This window comes from Neopsephotus bourkii, unplaced genomic scaffold, assembly GCF_033783945.1.
Source record: "Neopsephotus bourkii isolate Nb327-2 ecotype Australia unplaced genomic scaffold, CSIRO-AGI_Nbou_v1 NB_1376, whole genome shotgun sequence".
Taxonomy (NCBI): Eukaryota; Metazoa; Chordata; class Aves; order Psittaciformes; family Psittacidae; genus Neopsephotus; species Neopsephotus bourkii.
In genome coordinates, this window is record NW_026901855.1 from 2,105,476 (window position 1) to 2,126,960 (window position 21,485).

At 44.1% G+C, this 21,485-nt stretch overlaps 1 protein-coding gene across 4 annotated transcripts; it reads right to left on the reverse strand.

Annotated features, from left to right (window-relative positions):
* Positions 1-723: 723 nt before the first annotated feature.
* AREL1 (apoptosis resistant E3 ubiquitin protein ligase 1) lies at positions 724-21,232 on the reverse strand. 4 transcript variants are annotated; one of them, XR_009727542.1, is made up of 20 exons: positions 20,950-21,231; positions 19,757-19,816; positions 18,862-19,088; positions 17,007-17,244; positions 15,910-16,079; positions 15,651-15,831; positions 14,691-14,938; positions 12,916-12,993; positions 12,283-12,424; positions 11,762-11,883; positions 10,006-10,081; positions 9,528-9,637; positions 8,257-8,436; positions 7,989-8,114; positions 7,705-7,834; positions 7,565-7,623; positions 7,325-7,414; positions 6,184-6,359; positions 4,985-6,013; positions 724-1,588 (listed from the first exon to the last, which is right to left on the reverse strand). XR_009727542.1 is itself a non-coding variant. In XM_061367378.1 (19 exons), the coding sequence occupies exons 1-19, from the start codon at positions 21,038-21,040 to the stop codon at positions 5,911-5,913; spliced, it is 2,577 nt and encodes an 858-aa protein (XP_061223362.1). In that variant the 5' UTR covers positions 21,041-21,232; the 3' UTR covers positions 2,887-5,910. The 4 variants fall into 4 exon arrangements, 3 of the variants coding, with proteins under 3 accessions (XP_061223362.1, XP_061223361.1, XP_061223363.1); XM_061367378.1 differs by lacking the exon at positions 724-1,588 and having other exon boundaries at positions 2,887-6,013; positions 18,892-19,088; positions 20,950-21,232; XM_061367377.1 differs by lacking the exon at positions 724-1,588 and having other exon boundaries at positions 2,887-6,013.
* Between the last annotated feature and the right edge of the window lie 253 nt (positions 21,233-21,485).

Consider the following 21,485-nt stretch of genomic DNA (forward strand, 5'->3'; position numbering starts at 1 on the left):
GGGTTGCTAGTTTTCCCTCAGTAGGAGCCTGAATCTGTTCCACACCAGTAATAAAGGCCTCTGCAAATCTGAGCTAACCTCTACACAGCAAACAGCTTCTCCAGACAAATGTGAAACCCCTGGATTCGGTTTCATCATCCTCCAAGAAGACTGCAGAGAACTGTATTTCCTTGTGTTTCTTCACCCCCCAGCACTATCTCATCTTAAGGCAACCTCACACTTCAGCTACTGAAGCATATGACATCCCTAAGCAGCTGCTCCTTCTATTAAGAGCTGAGATTTCTAAAGATTACTCAGAAAACTGCATGAGTTTACAGGCCTTCAGAATTATGTCAACATAAATCCTAAAATGAAGGGGTGGGTATGGGCCAACACACTTCTCGCAGCTTATCAGAGAATTGCCTCTAGAGGGAGATGGATTTGGTTTTGGCCACTGCAGTCACTTCCCCCAGAACCATCCGAACTCACCCTGGCTCTCGTGTGCCTCAGAGAGCACTCTGGAGCAGCCTTAGGCCAATTCCAGTTCTCCATCCCTCGTACGGTGCAAGAGCCCTCCTTCTTTCATCTGAATTCACTGCAGCTTTATACCCAGGCTGAGGGGCTTGGCTGTTGGCCTCACTCCCCACTTCCAACCCTGTGTGCAATTGCCCATGGCTCAATATACTTCATAGCACGCCATCCCTGCAGAAGGGTAGCTGGAAAAGACTGATCAGGAATCTTGGGTGAACTTCAGCTACAGCTGTTTTGTTTTATTGCAAAAAAAAGTTATAGCAAATTATGTCTAAAAATGAACACATTCATGCAGTAACACCTCCCTCCTACAATCAAGTTTCATGCTCTGGAGAGCAGAGATTAGGGATTCTCACGCATTCAATGAAATAAAATAAAAACCAAAAACAAACAAGGAAAGACTTTAAGAGCAAGATTCTGAAGGCTCAGATTCTAAATCATACAGCTGATGCCAAGACAGGCTGATGTTCTGGGGGACTTTGCTGTTTCCCGTAAGAGTTTTCCTTTTATAGTTCCCATAATCACATGTTCAAACTCTTTCTGCTGTCGTATGCCAGGTCAGTCAGACACACGATGGTAGCAGAACAGCCAAAGCTATGCAAAACATAGTCATTCTCTATGGGAACCGGGAGTTACAGCTTGGTTCAACTCAGTTGTAACACTATGAAAGCAAGAACTCTTATGCAAATCAAGCATCATTCCCCCATTTTCTCATTCAGGTATCTGAAGAAATTCCTTTGCAGCAGTTCTACAAGTGAGGCAAATAAAAAAGGTGAAAGCACAAAAATCCAGTTTCCCAAGCAGCACATCTTGACACATCTCACATCAAGTGGCCACGTGTGGCCTCAAGAATCCCAAGACATCACTGTTGCTGGAGACACAAGCTGGGGCATGTAGGATTTCAGCATGAAGCATACAGGCATGATTTCTCTCCCAGCCCTAAGTCCATGCCAGATGCCATGATAAATAGAGGCTGTGAAGTCAGCAACAGGCCACTGTCCCCACTCCCTCTCCAAGACATCACAAGACACTGGTGATCAGGATGCACAATGTGGGCAGCCAGATGATATCATGCATCCTGCAAAGAGAAGCAGAAACTTTAGAACCTACTTCATGCTAAAGCAATCCAGCATGCTGATCTCTCTCCTTCACACCCAAACAGATAGAGTTTCTGAAAACTCCAGCCTCAACTTGGCCCCCTTCCCATGAGCAATACTGGTTATGGCATGTGAGGACATGTCCACATGGTTTGCTGTATCATTTTGCTCATGCCATGTTTGCGAAGTCGCCCACCTTTTAGTGCCCTGACCCCAACTCCAGCAGCTTTGCTTACAACCTCTGTTATTTCCAGGGGGCAACAACACCTGTTTCTGGATTTTTCTTAACACTCACCACTGCCTTATCAAACCTCTGTCTTCTCCAAACCCAGCATAAGGCAGCTCTTTTCCCCACAGGAGCTCCTAAACAACACCATGATCCAGCACAATGCTACAGACACCATCCCTGAAACTCACATGCACTGCTCACTTTTTTATTTAGTTAGTGCTCGTGGCTTAAAAGCCAAAATCAAGGCTAGATGCTAGTTTCATAATGTGCAAGAACATCTGCCTAGTTGTATGGTGGAATACATGCAGCCAGACAATGCTATGCTGGCTGAAGATGGGCTAAATCTTTTCTCTACAGGCAGTGATGCTAATGGGCCACCTCATGTTGCAAAATTTTATCAAATTTTAGAGTTGATTTTAATCCTTAAGCTAAAAATCAATCAACCCATCCAAGGAAATCCAGTGATAAACTGAATGCTTTTTGTCAGAGGTGGAAACAGTGGAAGCTCAGAGAATCACAGAAATTGGACATTGCCTCAGAAGGCAACAAGCTGACAACTTATTAATGACTCTGTTTTTGTTAGTGGACAGTTACAGGTACACTGTTTCACCAAACATACTGGAAGTGTTTTGTATAACTTAAAAAGGTGCAAAGGATTCAAATGCCCCCCTCTCCTCCTGGCTTCCTTCTTGACAGCAAGATGAAGCACAAGCAGTATAAAGCAGCTCAGAGTCAGGTAATACATAGTAAGATGACAAACGTAAGAGTCCTTAAAATACTTTCCAGCATTACCAGCTGCTCCAGCCTACTGCAGAGGTCACACCGCAGCCTAACAGCCCCAGTCCAGAGTCCCACATGTCCCCAGAAGCTTCCGAACCCAGAAGTCCTGGATTCAGTCAGACATCCTGAGAGGCTGCAGATGGAGAACCATCCTCTCCCTCATGCTTCGGACCTCAGCAAGACACCTGAAGAGTCCCCTCACCCATGGGCAGCACTCACCAGTTTGATTCCCTCTGTACAGCCCCAGAAGAATGCCAAGCTGAGAAGTCAGCATTTTTAAAATATTTTATTTATTATACAAACTATTTACAAAATCAGCTACTGCAACCACAGGCTTCCAAATTTTGGCCGAACTCTGTCAGAAATTCACCAGAGGGAACTAGGATTTGACCTGTATCATCCACAGCTCCTGGTTTCTAAACACATGCAACATGGCCTGCAGGTGCAGGGCGAAAGCCAGGCCCTCTGCACCTCAAAGCAGCTTCAGGAAACACGGAACTTCTCTGAGAGGATACCAGGATCCTAAAGATTTCTACAGAAGAGCCTCCAAGTGGGAATAAATAAAGGATAAAAAGAAAAGTAACGAGCCTCTGCCAGAAATAACATACAGTTTAAGTGACCAAAGCACATCCCCATTAACCAGTGTTAAGGGCAGCATAAAAAGTGACCTTACTGGAAAAGGGTATAAAGTCAGAGACAAGTTTAGAAACCTTGTGATGGATTTCAGGAACACCGGAGGGGCTAGGGCCCTGTGGAAACAAGGGGGATGGGTTTAGTTGTCTAAGAGCGCCCATCACACTTCTGGCTGCACTTCTGTTAAGAAAGTTCTTGACACCTGCACAGCTGCTGGGAAGCATGGGGTGCTGGCTGCAATGCAATGAGAAGTATTTACAAGCTCCTTCCAGCAGACACAGACTGCCCAGTGTCCAGCTACTTCATCCTCAGAATAAAAAAGTCCAGCTCAAGAGAAGGGAGAAGACTCCTGAGGAAGATGTCACTGGCAGAGTTGGCCCATAGCTACAAGGCTGGAAACATTCGCACCAGGTGAGATTGCAACATGGGAACAGCACCAAGCTATGCCTCCCAACAGGTAGGAATTAAGCTGAACACCACTGCTTCCTCTCAGTCCTGGAGAAAGGGGTAAAGTGGTGGCATGAAGAACATAGGAGCTGTGGAAGCAACCTGCAGTGTAAATATAATGGTACCAAACTCTCCACCCAAAGGTCAGGACCTTGCAGAATGGAGCCTGCACTAAAAATGGGAGAACAGCCACTACTAAAGTGATCTGTCAGAGCACAACAGCGGCAACTCTGAAGCTGGCAGGCTCCCAGCACCTTGGTGCCAGTGAGGGAATGAATTCACAAGGCAAAGAAATCCCCCTGAGTAGCCTCAATATTCAGCCAGCTGCTTTTTGGCACCAAAATGGCTTATTTTTTTCTGTATGGAAATAACGTAGCCCAAGAATGGCCAAGATGCTGCCTTAAAAGCATTTCCTCGATGTACAACATTTACCCCAAATTCCCAGTCAATTCAACTAAGCTATACTGGAAAAGCACACACAATTGTCTTAAAATATCCATACTGGGCAGAAGTCTATCTGGATCAGCTTGAAGACAGCAGAAAGGGACTGAAGAGGACGATGTGATTTTTTAATCTAATATGGTGTTCTAAAATTAGCTCAGGGATGCCAGTCTGAGACTCCATTCTGGAAGAAATCCAGCAATTCCATAATCAAGTGAAAGCTTATGAACTGCAGGTAGGAGCAGTGCAGGTTTCTCACACTTTGAATCTTGGATGCCTCTGACTCCTGACCTGAGCTATCTAAGGGACTGATGAGAACTTAAAGATCTTGAATTTTACTTCAGTGAAGAACTAATCAGGATTCCCAGATTCCCCTTTCCTTTACTTCCCTGTGAAGGGCTGAATGGACTGCCAGCAACAACGCACCCCAATGAAAAGCTTGCTTCTCACGCTGGTCTGCCCCCTCCTCTCCCCACAAGCCAGAGGGTGGTGAGTGCAGTCTGCTGAGTGATCACTTGAGTGACGTTCTAGTTAATAATGTGCTGGAAAGCCAGCAGCACTGAACAGAACAGAAGGAAAGGAGAGCTAAAGAAAGAAAGTAGGAAAACCAGGAGGACAGAAAACCAGCTGCTCTCCAGGCACCAGCACCCCTCTGGAAACTCTGCCTGAAATGCAGTAGAGAAGTCTCAGGCTGCTGCACGATAGAGGTAGAGGCCAAGACCCTGTGGGATGATGGCGTGGAGGTACCGTGTTTTTTCCCAGTACCACCATTCCAAGAACAAACACAAGCCCAGTGCACACTGTAGCTGCTTACAAACCTGTCACTGTTAGTACATAACATACATACCCTGAAGGTGAACGTGGGATAGGCATTGGTGCTCAGCATTAAGGAATCACACACCCATGCTCTCTCTCCTGAGGAAGGGAAAAGAAGGCAAGGGCATAGGACAGCTTCCTGTGCAACATCAACTGTCAGAAACATTCAATGGAGGAGAAACTCCTCTTCCAGTTCATTTGCAGAGGCTCACTACCAGCCACTGCTAGAGAAGGATGCTTCTGCTGCCAGACCCTGGTGGAGGTAGTACAGGATCACTGTCAGGGCCAGCACTTGTGCTCCAACGAGATTGTTCTCCCCTTTGGGTTACTCCCTTCAGTGGATACTGCCCACTTTTCTCTGTGGCACAGGTGACAGCATCCAGAGCAAGGATAAGAACCAGAAACCCTTCTGTGTCAGGTACTGAAACCATGGACAACCTTATACTCTTCATGATTCGGAGTTAGATGAGCTATTGGGGAGCATCAGTGGGGGAGTTGAGCCAAGACATGGGAAGTTACTAAGTCTTCCCGTGAGCCACATTTCCAGCAGAGCTTCATGCTGGTCTTTCCTCTTCCTCCCAGAGAGCTACAATAAAGACAGCTCAGCAGATATCCTGCACCTCATTGTAACTTCTGCTTATGAACTTCATCTTTTCAGAGAGGGATGGGCTTACATGGTGCATGGAAATGAAGTGCAGTATCTCCTTGATGAATGCACCATAGTCAATTGCTGTTTCACATTGAACCAAAGGGAGAATGAGGGAAAAGATGAGCTCTTAATGACATAATTGGGGTATGGAAAGGCCATGTGACATCTTCTGGATGATGAATTCCTTTACACAGAGTCTTTGCTCTGCCTCCATTGCCCATGTGGAGGGAAGGAGAACAAGCATAGGACTGAACCTGTGTCTTGTCACCAAAAGCCAGGAGGTTAAGTGGCCTCCTGAAAAGGGGAAATCACAGCATGCCAAAGCCCTCACAACCCTCGCTGATAGCTAGCTGCAGCATCTTGTGCACTTCTTCATAGGAGTCATAAGTAGGGAGGCACAGCTGGTTAAAACTGGAAAAAAACAAAAGAAAAATTCCATTCAGACTGAGAGGACCATCCCCATCAGCTGCTTTTAAGCATCTTACACATTACATGTTATATACTGCTGGCCCACCAAAACTAGAGCTGGTGTCATTCCCAAAACCACAATGCAGAAAGTCCTGCCACCCCAGGATACTTGCCAAGTGTGGGCTGTTGGCAAAGTACTGTGAGTTGGAGCTGCAATGATCTGGAAAGATGGACAGAGTGCAGCAAACCCTCCTGGAGGCAGCTGGGAGGAACCAGTTGTGAACTGCAAGAGCCTGGCCAGCTCTTCCTGTGTGAAACTGGAGACCACGGTCCAAAACCACCTCATGACCTGTTAGGAAACAGCAAAAGTAAAGGCAGGTCTGCCAAGTGAATCAAATAAGCATCTAAGCAAGATGCATGATGATCAGTCACTTGTAAGAAACTTGTAAGCAAGTTACTCATAGTAAAAATTCTTTTGTTTTACCTGGGTGGCACACAAAGGCAAGTATTAGAATTTCTTATCAGTTAAGAGATGTCTACTACCTCCCACCAGTCCTTTCCCTTAAAGCAGAAAGACTTCTGTTCTCCCAACAGAGGTTTTATTTTTAGAAGTTCCTGCATCGGCTATGAGGTACGTTTACAATGCAGAAGCTCATTTTCTTCTTACACTAGGCTAATCTTTGGCTTTTCCACAACATCTGGTACTTTTGCAGGAAGGTGGAACCATCCCAGTGTTTACAGCTAGAAGCTTGTACTCCAAATCTATCTTCATCTTGGGTGTTTTGGCAGCTTCCATTTTTTTTTAAATGAAGCTAACATTCCCATACCCCTCCCCTTGGGAAAGCCAGGGAGAGATAGGAAAAATTACTAGGTATAAATTTAGGCTACAACATTTACCACAGCACTGAATCCCAAACACTCTGTATAGGCTGCAATCATGATCTGCAAGAATCCTTTTGAGATAAGTATCTCACCATGAACATCTTCAGCAGCAGTAATTCCCACTGATTCCTCCTGATTCCCTGGCTGAACTGTTCTGAATCAGAGCTTTGCTGGATTTTCTTAAAAAGACCACTGCTGCCGATTGTTACCTGCTGGTAACTGATTAAGCATTATCTCTAGTCAGCCAGGCTGAAGGATGTCTCTAGGGTTAAACATTATGAAATAATGTGTACAGTCCTACTCCTCAATTTCCAGTTCATCCTCTAGAAGCCTGATTTCCAACCAAGAAATCTGTTCCCAATTTAAGCTGTCCTCTGTTGTAGTTTTAATAACTGGCTTCAGCAAGCAGGAGGGAGAAATCCTTTCATTTACCTTCTCACGGAAGTGCCAAGATCCTCCTACCACCACAGCATGTGCCTTGAAGTCACAGACACTGATATCTCCAGTACCACACATGAGCAACTGAAAGGCAAGAGCCTGCTGTCAAAGTCAGGAGTCAGGAAACAAGGCAACAGCTACTGTGCAAATTACAAGTGTTTAAAAGGCTTTATTCCTGATCCATCTGTCAGAGACGAGGGGAAGGGTATTGATGCTTAGGGAGTCAATAATTACCTCAAGCTCATTCTCATCAAAAATAGCCAGGAGGTTCTCAGGAACTAACTCATTAAGACCTGGAAGAGAAGAGGAGAGCAGCAAGTGCTATGCCCTGGGACATAAAGGCAGAACGAGGTGTGGAGCAGACATGATGTTACCTTTCAGGAAGTGATCCACCTCCTCTCTAACCTGGTTGGCCAGCCTGTACTGCGCAAGCAGATTTAAATACAAGATTTTGTTTTCATTGGTCACTGGTATTTGAGCCCCTCCTGTCACCAGTTCCACCACCTGAAAACAGGAGAACACTTGGTGTGAGTGTGACCAGCAGCATTCCCCAAACCTGAGCTCTCAACCAAGCAAGAAGCTAGCGGCCAGAGTCTGACTTCTCTGCTACAGGCAGAAGGCGTTAAATTGTCCCACCTCCAGGAACTGCCTCCCTCACCTTCTCCAGCTGTCCTGTTTTGCTATACTTCTCTTCAGCAAAGACCAGATCCATCTCACTCACATCATTGTTCAGTATGAAACAAACTTTGGATTTATAGAATTCTGGGTCATCTGTTTCAAAATACTGTGTGAAAGAAAAGGGAAAAGACATGGAGGAGACAAAAAAAAAACCAACAACAAAACATACACTGTTAACCAGGCCTCTGGATCTGCTTCTACTACACTGATGTTGAACCTCTCCCCAGACCAAGGCTGAGAGGTTTTACCTTGTAATGCATACGAAGTCCTATGATCTGAGCCAGGAAGGATCGGGTGAAGCGAGCTCGAACCAGTTGTTTGTAAGCACCTCCCAGAGATGATTCATAAAGACACTTTCCTACTAGGCGGCCTGCAAATTCATACACTTTGAGCCGTAAATATGTGGGACGGCCTGGGTTGGGATGTACCTGGGAAGAAGCAGCAAAATGAAATATTCAAGTACCAGACAAGACTAGCACAAACAGCAGGCATGGGACCAGCCTGAGTCACTGCAGCTCTCGCAGGCTGTGCCAGAAGCTTTAGTGTACTATCCTTAAAGCCAAGCTTTGAGGATACTACACTAGAAATAAAATGCCTGAGCCTACTAAGGAAGAATTAAATAAATAAATGTTTCACACGCACAGGCCAGAAGCTGCATGAAAGCATAAATGGATTCTGAAATATTCAGAGCCAACAAAACCTCTAGACACTCTGATACCACCTCCTCTCACCCAGAAACCCAGCTTTCCCTCTGGCCACCCTCTGCTGTTCATCCAGCCAGTTCTTTGATACTTCAGTGGTGCCCTGGGTTCAGCAGTAGCAGTCATTTTTCTCCTTCTTACTAGCTGGTGCAGTGCTGTGGTTTTGACTTTCAGCCTGGGAACAGTGCTGATAATACCAATGTTTTTAGTTGTTGCTCAGTAATGTTTACTCTGATGAAGGACTTTCTGAGTCTCATGCTCCGTCAGGGAGGAGGGGAAGCCAGGAGGAAGCAGAGAGGACACCTGACCCAAACTAACCAAAGAGGTATTCCATACCACAGCAAGTCATGCCCAGTATATAAACTGGGGGCAGTTGCCCGGAAGGGCAAGATCACTGCTCGCTCAGGCTGGGTATCGGCCGGCGGGTGCTGACGTGTTGTATTCTCTTCCCTTGTTATTTCCCTTATCATTATTATTATTGGTGGCAGCAGTAGTGGTCTGTGTTATACCTTAGTTACTGGACTGCTCTTATCTCAACTTATGGGAGTTACATTCTTTTGATTCTCCTCCCCATCCCTCTGGGAGCAGGGGGGAGGAAGAGGCGGGGGGAGAGTGAGCAAAAGGCTGACTGGACTTAAACCATGACAAGTGGGTTAACATTATGAAGCAAAGCTTTGAGAAAGGCACTGGAAGTGACTGTGCAGGCAAGCTAATGAATGGGTAAGGTTGAACACCACTTAACAGCTGCATCATTATGTAACCATCAGCATGTCAATGCACACATTTCTGTGCATTCCGCTTTGGAACTGCAGACTCACCAAGGCCTGGTTGTTATCACTGAAGCGGGTAAAGAGTTGATTGGTGGTATCAAATAATGCCTTGCAGATGAGTTCAAACCACTCTCTGCGTGGACCCCCCCAGTCCAGAGCTATGAGATAAAACAAGCTTGGTCATTCATGGGTCATCAATTCAAGAGTTTCATGCATGCTGCTGAGTATTACTTAAAATGAGCGCTTATCACAGCGAACAGCTCCACAGCAAAAAAAGCAGTAGACAGGGACTCCAGACCTCTAGGTTTTGCTCCCAAATCTAGTCTTAATATTTTTTATTTGGGCATTAGGTCCTTATGTAAAGTAGGGAGAGAAGAGCACCAACAGGGCAATTCACTAACATCTGTGAGACAGTGAAAGGCCTGGAAAGCCTCAAAGGATAGACATACTATAAGAAACCAGAATTTCAGGCTAAAACTACTCCACCATTCACTTCCTCCTCAAGTATATCCACAGGATAACTCACCTTCTTCATCCTGAAAAATCACCTCGAAGTTTTTGCTCCAGTCAGAAACAGAAAAATTTCGTGTTGCTTTAAAAGACTGAAAAAGATAAAATAGCATCAGCTATTACTGCTTAGAACTCCACAACCGATACGCAATCCTGCACATGTGGATGGGCAATTTAAGAAACAAAAACCTAAGAAACAGCCTAGTGCTCTAAAGTATAAAAATGAGAATTGGGAACTCCTAAGGTCTAATTCTTATTTGTCCAAAGCTACAGAAGCCAATTCCTCATTTTCTATCATGAGAGACACATTATCCACATAAATACAGCTCATCTTAAAACCAGTGTGAGGTCTGAGCACAGCACAGATGGATCCCTCTCAATGCTGCAGTACAGTATTATTTAAAGTATTAAAATGCCTGTGGGAAGGAGCAATTTCTGTAAAGCACTCAGAGCCCACGAGTTAAAAAAGAAACGTTTAGGCACTGGAAAATAGCTTGAAGGGTTCACTGAGTTCATACTTAAAGTCACAATGCAAAAAAGTAACAAAATATTTCAAGTGTCTCCAGCTTCCTCTGTCCTGATTCTGGATTCCAGTTAAATAAAGTTACAAAAGTTACACAGCAGTCACACAGGTACCTTTGACTTAGCTCACCTTCAAATAGGTTAGAACGTCACAGAAGCTACACCTCTGGGCTGAGCACACTGGTCACGCACATTTGTGCCGGTCAACCTCGAACACTAAATCTTACATTTATTATTATTATTATGGCACTTTAATTAACTTTGTCTTCTGAGGCTGTAACATCAGTGCTCATGACAGTGCAGAAATTTCCAAAATAGAAATACTATTTATGAGTGAAATAATTTTGTAGCAAGGTATTAACTGAAACATAATCTCATAAACACTGCAAGCTCATGTATGCAGAAAATACTCCAAAACCCCAGATTTACTGAGTGTAAATCAAGGGAAATCACTCCTGCTTTCCCCAGAAATGTTCTTTTCCACGTTTATAACATTCCTGTTGTTAGACACATGTGGAAACAATAAGTCAGGATAACTGCCTGCCCTGTGCAGACAGTATTTAGAATGTCAGTTAAGAACTGTATTATATGAATGCCTCTTTCTTAAGTTTGATTTTGCAGACACATCAGCTCAGGTCAGCATTGGTGAAGACTTAGCTCAAAGACTTCACAGAATATTATTTCATCACACTGAAGCCTGTCAATGTAAGAGTTTCATGCATCCAGCTCAGTAACACCTGGTTTGACAGCTTATCTCACTGAATGGCTCTGTACCAGAAAAACAGCAGTTAAAGACTCAGAAGCTTTAGGTTCTGCTCCCAAATCTGGTCCAGGCAGAGAGTGTCGCACTGGGTGTCAGGTTCCAATATAAAGTGGAGAAAGAACAGCAGTAGCAGATTTCCTGCTTTTACAGGCTGCGCATGCATTTACCCTAGACACCTCTCAGGTCTCGATTTACTCTCTGATGAGGTCCTTAAAAAATTATCAGAGCTGAAGTTTCCAGTTACTTAAGAAATTGATCCGATCTTACTGGCTGCAGAGCAGGAACACAACATCCCATGCAAGAACAAACCTGAACACAGATGAGCTACCTGGAGATTTTTCTTTTTGATATTTCCCCATCTCAAGCTGTCTATTGGCATCCGCCTTGACTGTCCTAGCACATACCAGCTTGAATTTCTTTAGGCACTGAGCAGAAGAAAAAAGATGAAGGAAGCACTGGGCTTCAGCAAAGTGACTGATATACTCACCGACTCCAGCAGACAGTGACGGCTGACCTTCAGTGTCACCTTTGAGTGAGGTCTTTTCATATGCACCTGACGTAGCTCCCGCTGAAAGAAGTTCACTTTGTCCTGGAAGGTCTCTGAGCCTCCTGAGAATATTGACAATTTGGGTCAGGCCTAAGCTGTCAACACCATCTAAAAAGGCATTCCTAAGACTAACTGCACAGGTCGGGTTTACAGCTCAAGGTTGAGTTTATTGCAGCAAGATTTGGAGACAGAACTCTAAAGACAGCCTGCAGTTAGTCTTGGTAGACATTCAGATACTCACAGGTGCGCTTTCAAAGAGCCTGACAGAAAAGCCAATCTGAAAAGGAACAGCTGGCACAATGAAATAAATTCACTGGAAGCACCAATAGGAACAGAACATGAGACTCCAGGAATCAGAATTTTCATCAGAGGTCATTCAGTGCTGGCATTTCTCTCCAGGAATACTAGCAGGCTCAAGTGCTAACTTCCTGGCTACCGTACCTACCTCACCACCCCTTTACCTATGTTTTTATGCAGAGAGCGAATGAAAGTGGCTGCCAAGATGTTCCTCTCCTTGCAGCTGAGCTCCACAGGGGGTTGGATCCCATCATCCACCACCAGTGTCAGTAATTTGTGCACAGGGTCAGGGCCAAGGTATGAAAACTAGCAGCAAAAAGATGCAAGAAAGGGTAAACCCATCATGCGGAAGGCATAGTATGTTCAATAGACAGGGCAACACCACCTGCATTCCAAGACTTTCTCTGCTCACCCATGCAGATGCAGTTAACAGAAACACTATTTCAACCATTCAGACTCCACTCAGGAGGCTGCTTCAAACTTCACACCCTAACCCAGGGGCATGAGTGGACACATTCACAGCATTTTAGCAAGGTTATGAGGAAAATAAGATAAATGCAAAAGGAATCAAGATTTTTGCCTAGCAAAGGCAGGAAGGAGTAATAAAACTAGCTCCTATTCAGAAATATCAGAATTTATGCACTGAGAGGGAATTCCAGAGTTGAATTTTACACAACAAAATATTGCTCTGTGGGTGGAAATCCTTTTCTCCAAAAGGAAAAATCAGTCTATCATTCACAAGGACCACAAGCTAACAACATGGAGATGCAATGACAGCTACATGGGAAGAGGCTCACCTTTGTGCCAGGACATACTCTAAAGGTGAAAAGGCGCCACGGAATGATCTTCAGGTAAAATTCTTTCACTGATAATTGCTGAGTAATGACAAAGAAAAGAAAATGTTAAAAGAGACATATCTGTTAAGGGTTGCCCCTGGAACACATGAGGCGCAAGACAGATCCATAAAGCCAGAACTCCCTGAGCCCCAGAGACAAGTTTCTGCAACGTTTGGTGACACCTTCTTCTGGCTCAATACATAAACACCTTCACAGCTGTACAGAACTGTAAGGAACTTATCTGTAAGGCTTGATATTCATTACACGTGTGGGATCCCTGCGTGACACAGATTTTGCAACAGTGTTCAGTAGAACATCACCAGTCTAACTGGAAGGTAATGTTTAAGCACACTTGAGAGGCTGAATTCAGGACAAGATTGTAATGCATTGACAAAAAGGTTTTGGAAAAAGGCACACTAACAGAACTATTGCTACTACTCCCTAATTATCACAACCATTTCAAACAGCTTTTAAAAAGCAATTGCTAAATCCATGAGATCTGAGGAAATTTCTTCTCGGTGTACTTCTGCCAGAACAAATAACTAGGAACTGTGGCCCTGTTGCCTTCTGGAGAGCAAGCCAAGATGAAATTTTAGCATCTTTAGACAGAACACAAAACCATTTCCTGCACAAGCCTGTTCTAGCTGCAATGACTGGAAAAAAAAAGAAAACAGCATTTCTCCAGAAACAAAGCAAATATGAATGTCAACCCCTTGAAAAAAAAAAACACCATAGTAATAGTCATCTACTGTGCAGAGAGATGCTCTAGGTATATATTAGAGATACCCAGGGATTCAACTACAAAAGCACCAGAATCACATTAACAACTTTGGCACCTAAAGGGAACCTGCAACAGTACCCACTTCTGGTGATCTCCTTTACTATGTAGTACAATATAAAAGCGTGTAGAAGTCCAGAGCAACTGCCTGTATGTTCAAAGGATGCTGAGCTCATGAGGACCCAGCACTCATTCCCAAAGTTAGTTCTTAGAGTCGCATGCAGCAGAGATTTAGAAATCTTTAGCAACACCCTCCATCCTGTAACTGTTTCACAGCCCTCTTTTTCTCTTTAGAGAGCATTCCTGGATTAGTTTTTTTCTTTGATATTGCTGCATTTTCAGAATGTTTTCAGATCAACAGATTAAAAAAGTGAATTTAAATTTATTCATAGATTTAGTGGAATTTACTTTCTGGTTTCCCTGAATGCTCGTAGGCAATAAGATGGGGCAATAATTTCTGTCAACATAGTCTCACTAAAGAGAATTCTCAGTTTCTCTTGACTTGCTTGAATCCTGCTTCTCTGCTTATACATTTACCCTTTGTCCTCTGACCATACTTTTTTTCCTTTTATTTCCCTGAAACAGTCAAGAAACAGGACAAAGACATAAAATCTGAGACTCTCCAAGTTCCAATCTACAGATATCAAAAACTGAGAAAGGGAATGACAGGTCTGACCTAACCAGAGAAAAGGAAATATCCATTGAACAATCAGCGACACAACTCCCAGTAGGCTTTGGACCAGACCTAGAAAGATACATGGAGCCCTAAAACGTCAAAGAGCATTTTAACATCATTCTCAGTCACGAGCTCAATGTTTGCTGTCTAACCTTAGGCAAACCTTTTTTAACCAAATCTGAGGCACCTAAATCTGCAGCTAAGATACAGGGCACAAAGAAGCTCTTCAGTTACAGTATACTTTAAACATGCACTCAAGAGTGGCAACTTTGTGATCTCTACCTTAGGTGACACATAGCAGTACACCTTTTTAGGTTTCTTCACTTTCTCAGGCGTTTGGCTGTCAGCGGGGGAATCTTCATCTTCATCCTCAGTTGCAGTAGAAGGACGGCGCTGGGAAGAACTCATGTGCATTGGTGGAAGTTGCCACTGAGTGTTGGTGTAACTAGGAGCATCATAAAGGTAGGCTTCAAAGTAAATACTGACACCTGAGGTGGACACATTGCGTTCTACAATGTTCTTTTCATTCTCTGAGGGAAATAGATGTAAAAGAGTTGTGTAAATCTTAATAGAGACCAAAATAAAAAAGTAAAGAATCCACAGAGTTCATTTCAAAGACAACACACCCATACGAAAACCTGGTCAGGTGAAACTCTTACTTAAAACAACCCAGGAGTGGGATGAATACATTTAAGACAGCAGTTTTATCTATCCTGGCTTCAGACAGTGACTGGTTGAAGAAAAACAGAAAAAGGCATACAGAACCCCTCTCTCGGAGCAGCAGCCTGAAGGCATAGCCACGTGACAGCCACACTGCACACTGGCTCACTCCTGAAGAAACCAGGAATTACAAAATTGCAGAAAAAGAAAGCATATAAGTTACATGTTCTTCATCCACACGGCTTAACATACAATACATGACTGACTCATTTTTATTATAGCTCAGATGTCAACTACTAGCAAGCAATAAATATTGCCTAATTTCTGAGGTAAACCTCCTGAAATAAGGGAAAACACACATGCTTTTATCTGCTGATGGAACAGAGAGTAACAGCCTTTAGAGAGCTCCCTTGTCAGCAGAAATTAATTTACCTTAACATTTTTATACAAATAGGTATTCCTTGATCAATTAAGCAAGGGTAGCCTGCAGAGAAGCCACACTGAATTCTGCTACACGAGTGCAGCAAAAGCATCTTGTAAGAGGAGATGTAGAGAATGAATACTGAGTAGCTCTTGACTCACCACTTAGAACAATGATGTCAAAATCGCCATTACTTATGGGCTGGTTCTGGTAGGAGATGGAGGCATGGAAACACCCCCTACAGTGCAAGGTGAGTCGGAAGAACACTTCGCAAGTCTGCCGATTGGACACCACAGACTTCTCAAACACAACATCAGAGCTCTCGTCTTCTTGAGGACCCAGCTAAAGAGCAAACAAATTAACAAAGGGGTCTCTCTAGCTCACCTGAAGCCAAGTAGCAAGGGATGAGGCTGCACCCACCTCATGGATGGAAAGGCTGTAATTGTGCTCATCTACCAAGGACACAGAATTGCTGGTGGGATTGTCATACTCATCTCTGGGAGCTATATGCAGAGTGTGCTGCTGCCCACAGGTCAGGACCAGAGTGGAGAAATGGCAGACAATTTTGGTTTTGGAGGGAACCACCATCCCTAAAGCAGACAACAACAGTTTAGGGGCAAATTCCAAGGTGAAACTACAAAGAGCAAACAAAAAGCAACTAGGGGTACAATACCCTTTAAAACTGATCAAATCTAGACCCATTCTATGCCACTTACTTGAAATACAGAGTATCTGACCACTGAAACACACGGGTTTGCCTTGAGTCAAAAACGTAATGCTGATAAAGCAAACACAGTTACTAGCCCTCTAACAAGGGGTTTTTCCACCGTTCTAACCTTCAGCTCAAGAATTTGCTTCCCACTGCACATACAAAAGACACAAGCCGGCTGACATCCCAGGAAACCTGCATATTCAGCCTACCAAACTAGCATGTAGAGTACCTGAGTGAAACCCGAGCTTCCTCTTTCTGAAGGGGCATCTTAGCAAGCTTTGCATCTATTCACAATGCAATGGAATAGAGGTGCTTTCAGTGAACATGTATATGAAATATAAAATATGCCAACTGTGTAAGAAAATGTTTTCAAAGAAGCATATAATCAAAGGTACCAACTGCTCCAGGAGCTTAAAGGAATACAGTAAGGTATTCAAAACAGGAAGAGTCATATCATGATAGCATTTCAGATACAAGTAACTCAATACTTTCACAAAAGGCATTCTCTGAATAGCAGATGGACCATGAAAGAGTTACTACAAAACAGAGAACATGACAAGCGGTTAGGGAGTTTAAGCAGCACTAATGACTTATTCAGTAAGGCATTTACTATTTTGCCATGTGCTGGTAGTTGCAAGTATTTAGTCATGGGTCTATTGCTGGGATCTACACATGGCAAGAGGAAAATGATGATGGGTAACCCTTTCCCTGTCACATACCTATTTTAGCCGGAAACACATTTACCTAACTGCCTCCAACACCTCCAAATCTACTTTCAATCATTAGAGGGCCATTTCAACCTTACCTGGCTGGAACACCTTGTAGTAGGGGCTGTAGGCCACATTCAAGCCACCGAGTTTTACAGTGATCTCATATCTCCCAGCCCTGCGCACAGTGAAGGCCACTTTCACCACATTGGAATTAGGCTCCTGAAGAACTTCCTGGGTTACAGGAATATCAATTGCTAGCTCCACATGGCAGATGTGAACTCGCAGCCCCACAGGCCGGTGAGCAGGGAAGGGTTGCCCATTTTTATAGAATAACTGCGTGGGAAATGGAGAAGTCCAGGTCAGCAAAAGTATGCAGTGCACAGAGCAAGAGAAAGCAATCTGCCTTTGGGAAACAAGGGCAAGAACCCCAGCCCAGAAAAAGAAGGACAAAAAAAAGCCAAAACAGCCAGCTGTGTCATACAGGCTGTGTTCTCTGAAGCAAACAGGGCACAAGCAGGCACTGAACAGTCTCATTCTCTTTTGTGCTGGGGTTCAAAAGAGGGCTCTGAAAAGAACATGCCTCTAGGCATTTCTTCTCTGCACCATTAGTGCAACATCAGAACAGAAACCAACAGACTCTACTACTGAAAGGAAACAAGCAAAGCCACATCCTTTCAGAGAAACAAGCAAATCTTGTCCATTTCAGCTCTGGAAAAGCTCTCACTGATTTCTTAAAAGAAAACGTCTGGAGAAGATGCTGACCTAAGGAGCTGACCCAGTCTGTACTGATAAGAAACATCAGCATGAAAACAAAGTGTTAGATAAAATCAGAGGCAGCTCAATCACCATAGTGATCTGCTAGACAACTTCAGATGGTAATATACCTAGACCAGTAAGTCCTTAGAAGGAAAGAATTACACCTCGAATCCCATGTGCATGGCTCTTCAAGAGCTATCAGTTTGTAGGCCAGATCCTCCCTGCCATCAGCAATCAGCCTGCCGTCAGCGAAAGGCTACTATTATTGCCTGTTTCTAAATAAGGGAGGGTGTGGGGCCTGAAGTAGCACATATCTTGACTGTCAGCAGAAGACACCAGTCTATGCAACAGCTACTGTTGATGAATAAAGGGCTAAGCAAATGGGAGACAAGCATGAAGTGTAAGGGCATGTTGCTGGAGCTGCCATGAGTAAGACTCAGTAAGGTGAAGAGAATAAATTTAAACAGCAGGTACAGAACATGTCCCTTTCCCCTCAGTTCTTTTGCAGTGCCTGCCCTGGAGTTAGAACGCCTCACTCGCTCTTCTGAGAAGGATGGCTTTGGAAACCTAGCTGAACCTTTATTCTATTTTTGAAACCCTTCTAGGTGGGGTAGAAAGGTGGACACATGAGCCCAGCAAAATATATTCAAACTTTCTCCACATAGCTTCAAACTCTCAGTGCTCAGGCCCCTCACCCATCTTATATGTACTTGTCCCATTCCCCTAGACTTATTCTTTTGGGATTTGAAGGAAACGAAAATTCTTGGCAGGCTTTTCCAGGTCAGACACAATAACACTCAATTTTGGAGGAAGCTTTACAGCTCTTGGGTTGGTAAAACGCCCATTCCCACGCTTCCAACTTCAGCTGCACAACCGAAAGATTGCACCAAGTCTGTTGAAGACAAGGCTCAGCCCACTCACTTCCCTGTAAAGGAAGCAGTAGACAGGACAGGCCTGGTCTCCTGTGACTCTTCAGAAGATTTTGAAGAGAAGGAGATAAGATTTTAAGGAGTGCAGGGCTCAAATACACACTTACAGAGTTCCAGTTATAGGGGGCAGAAGACAAACAGAAAGCTTTTCTACTCCTAGGTTACATTCAGCTTGGGCCAAACAAAAACATTTGAAAAGCCCATCCCTAACTCAGACCTTTGTTACTGTACCCAAAGCTGCATGGAAACAGAAATATTCCCTTACATGCACTCGGAAGGCCATGCTATGGCCCACCTCGTAGGGGTCCTTCCAATCCCAGGAGATTTTGCAGGACCGGGGATCCAGGTAGTTGCCTCGCACGTAGTCATAAATAGTTCGCTCCCCTCGGCGCTCCCGGTCCTCATGCTGAAGGAAGCTGACTATACGTGCGGCAAGCTCAAAGAGGAACTTAATGGTGAAGAAGAAAGCTACCACAAATACTGTGATCCCACCTGCAGCAACAAAAGAACAGAAGATGGTTGCAGTGGCATGGCTGAGTCAGGCACCCAAATCCCTTCTGCATCAGCCCAAGATGCTTTTTATTAATGACAATCTACTCAACTGCAAATTAGGTGTTTAAGGCAGAAGCTATTATGTGAACATTTATGGTTTGTGTTACGTTACAAGTAAGGTTAGAGTAACAAATCCCTTAAAACTGCACATTAGTGCAAACAGAGGATATAAGTAAAGGTCATACAGAGTCTCAGGTATGGCTAGCAGACATCTCAGCAGAAGCATGTAATCCTCTCCTTTGGTTACCTAGTTTGGAAACTAGCTGCAATTTAGAACTAGAGATTCCTTCAAGTAAACAGTCATATAACCACACAACCCCTGCACATCACATTAAGGCTAGATTAAGCAGCATCATGGAGGCAACAATCCTGCACTAGTTCTCTAAAGAAAAAGTAAGGGGATGGCTTAGGAATGACATCAGTGGACAGACTTCAGGAACAAGAATGGTGGAGAGGCAAACTCTGCCAGGTGGAGGGCAGAGTGCAGGGTGACAGTAACTTCATATTTGTTATGTAGACTCTGAACATGGAAGCAGAGGCTTTCAAGAAACCTTGCCAATGCCTATGGAGAAGTCAACAAATACAGTGGCAGCCTTTCCTTCACTTACCAATAATGTAAAACATCAGGTCCCTTCGGTGAGACACACAGCCGAGGATCACAGCTGCATCTAGAACACAAAATAGGCCAAGTCCAGTCCAATGACTCTTCCTCACACACACTGGCCTAAATTTAATTTATGATTCCTCAGACAAATACCTATTGATCATCTACCTTCCTCTCCAAGGACATCCCTAAAGCATTATTCCGTAAGACTATGAAATATGCAAACAGCACAGCATGCTGCAATGAACAGTTCTTCATCCATCACAGATTCCCACTCAGATCAGGAGCTATCAGAAGGACAACACGTTATCCTCAGAAAACAGTGAGAACAGGCTCTGGGTACTGCAAGACAGAGCTGCTTCTTGCAGGATTACCAACTTGGGCAGCAGTGGCCAAAAGTCACCCATTCAAAATCTAGCACCTACTTGTTTCTGCAAATCATGGTTAACTTCTAATCTGCCATGAAAGCACAGCACAGAGCCACCACCAAAATGGACAGAAGCTGACCCTCAACCAGCAACCTTAGAATAAGAAGCTACGGAATAAAAGGACTGCAGACAAAACAATCCTCATTTATTCAAACAAACTCCTCCTAGGGCAGAATCCATTTTTTGCCCTGTAATTCCACTACGGAAAGTATGAATGCAACTGGAAAACAGTCCATCTGTATTCTCCTACTCACTTCTGCGAAGTGGAGCCTCACCACTGAAACTGGCTGATCAACACACAAGCTAAAACCTTGGTTTTGTACACTATTAATGTTGAAGCAATTTTTGGAGACTTTGAACTAGAATCAAGTTCTCAGTGAGAAGGCTGCTAAACAAACATGTAGTAAACAGACCGCACCCAGAACAACAACATGCTGTCTGGCTGATAAGACACAGATAGCAGCAAGAAACGTGTGTGACAATTAGACAACATGGCATACACTAATGCATACAGTATAGCTCGCCATGTCACCATTCAGTTAGTAAGAAGCTACATTCTGCATTCAAGCTTCTTTTTTTATTTTTATAAACAAACACAAAAGGGGAGTTACTTGTCAGTCATCTCAACAGCAGCAGCAATGGACATCAGCATGCAGAAAGCTCAATGAGGTATTTCCCCCCAGCAATAGCCATGACTTCCCAGACCAGCAAATCCCCTTTGCTGGCCTCCATAGATACTCCATCCTGCAACCAAAGAGCAACCACATACCTTTACACAAGTACCCATGTTCTAAAAGCCAAAAGTGGAGGACCCATTCTTCCGCATCCTTCCTCCTTGTGCCCAACACTGGGGCAATCATCAGCAAGAAATGACCATAGGGAAGATTGTCATAGAAAGAGAAACTCTTGGAACTTGCATCACAGAATCACTGCTGAAAGGTGAGGACCTGAGCACAGCAATTTCTTCCTCTTTGTGGAAAAGTGTTGCCCTGCAATGCTGCTCCCTCTAGCCTGTTGTTTGCTGGCTTCCCTTAAAAAGGAAGAAAAGGAGAGAGAAAAGTTAGATTGCCCCACTGCTGTGGACAAATCTAGCAAGTAGAAACATGTGACGGGTGTAAGATGCACGAGTGTCGCTAGCTGTCGAACCAATAGGAAAGATATCACTGATGATGAGGTGTTAGGCTGCCCAACATCCTCAACCTTCACCTGTCAACAATCTCATTTCTTTAAGACCCCCTGAAACCAGCAGGTTCAAGACAGAACAAAACATGTCCTTGCTCCATAGGTTTCATTGGGCTCATGGGG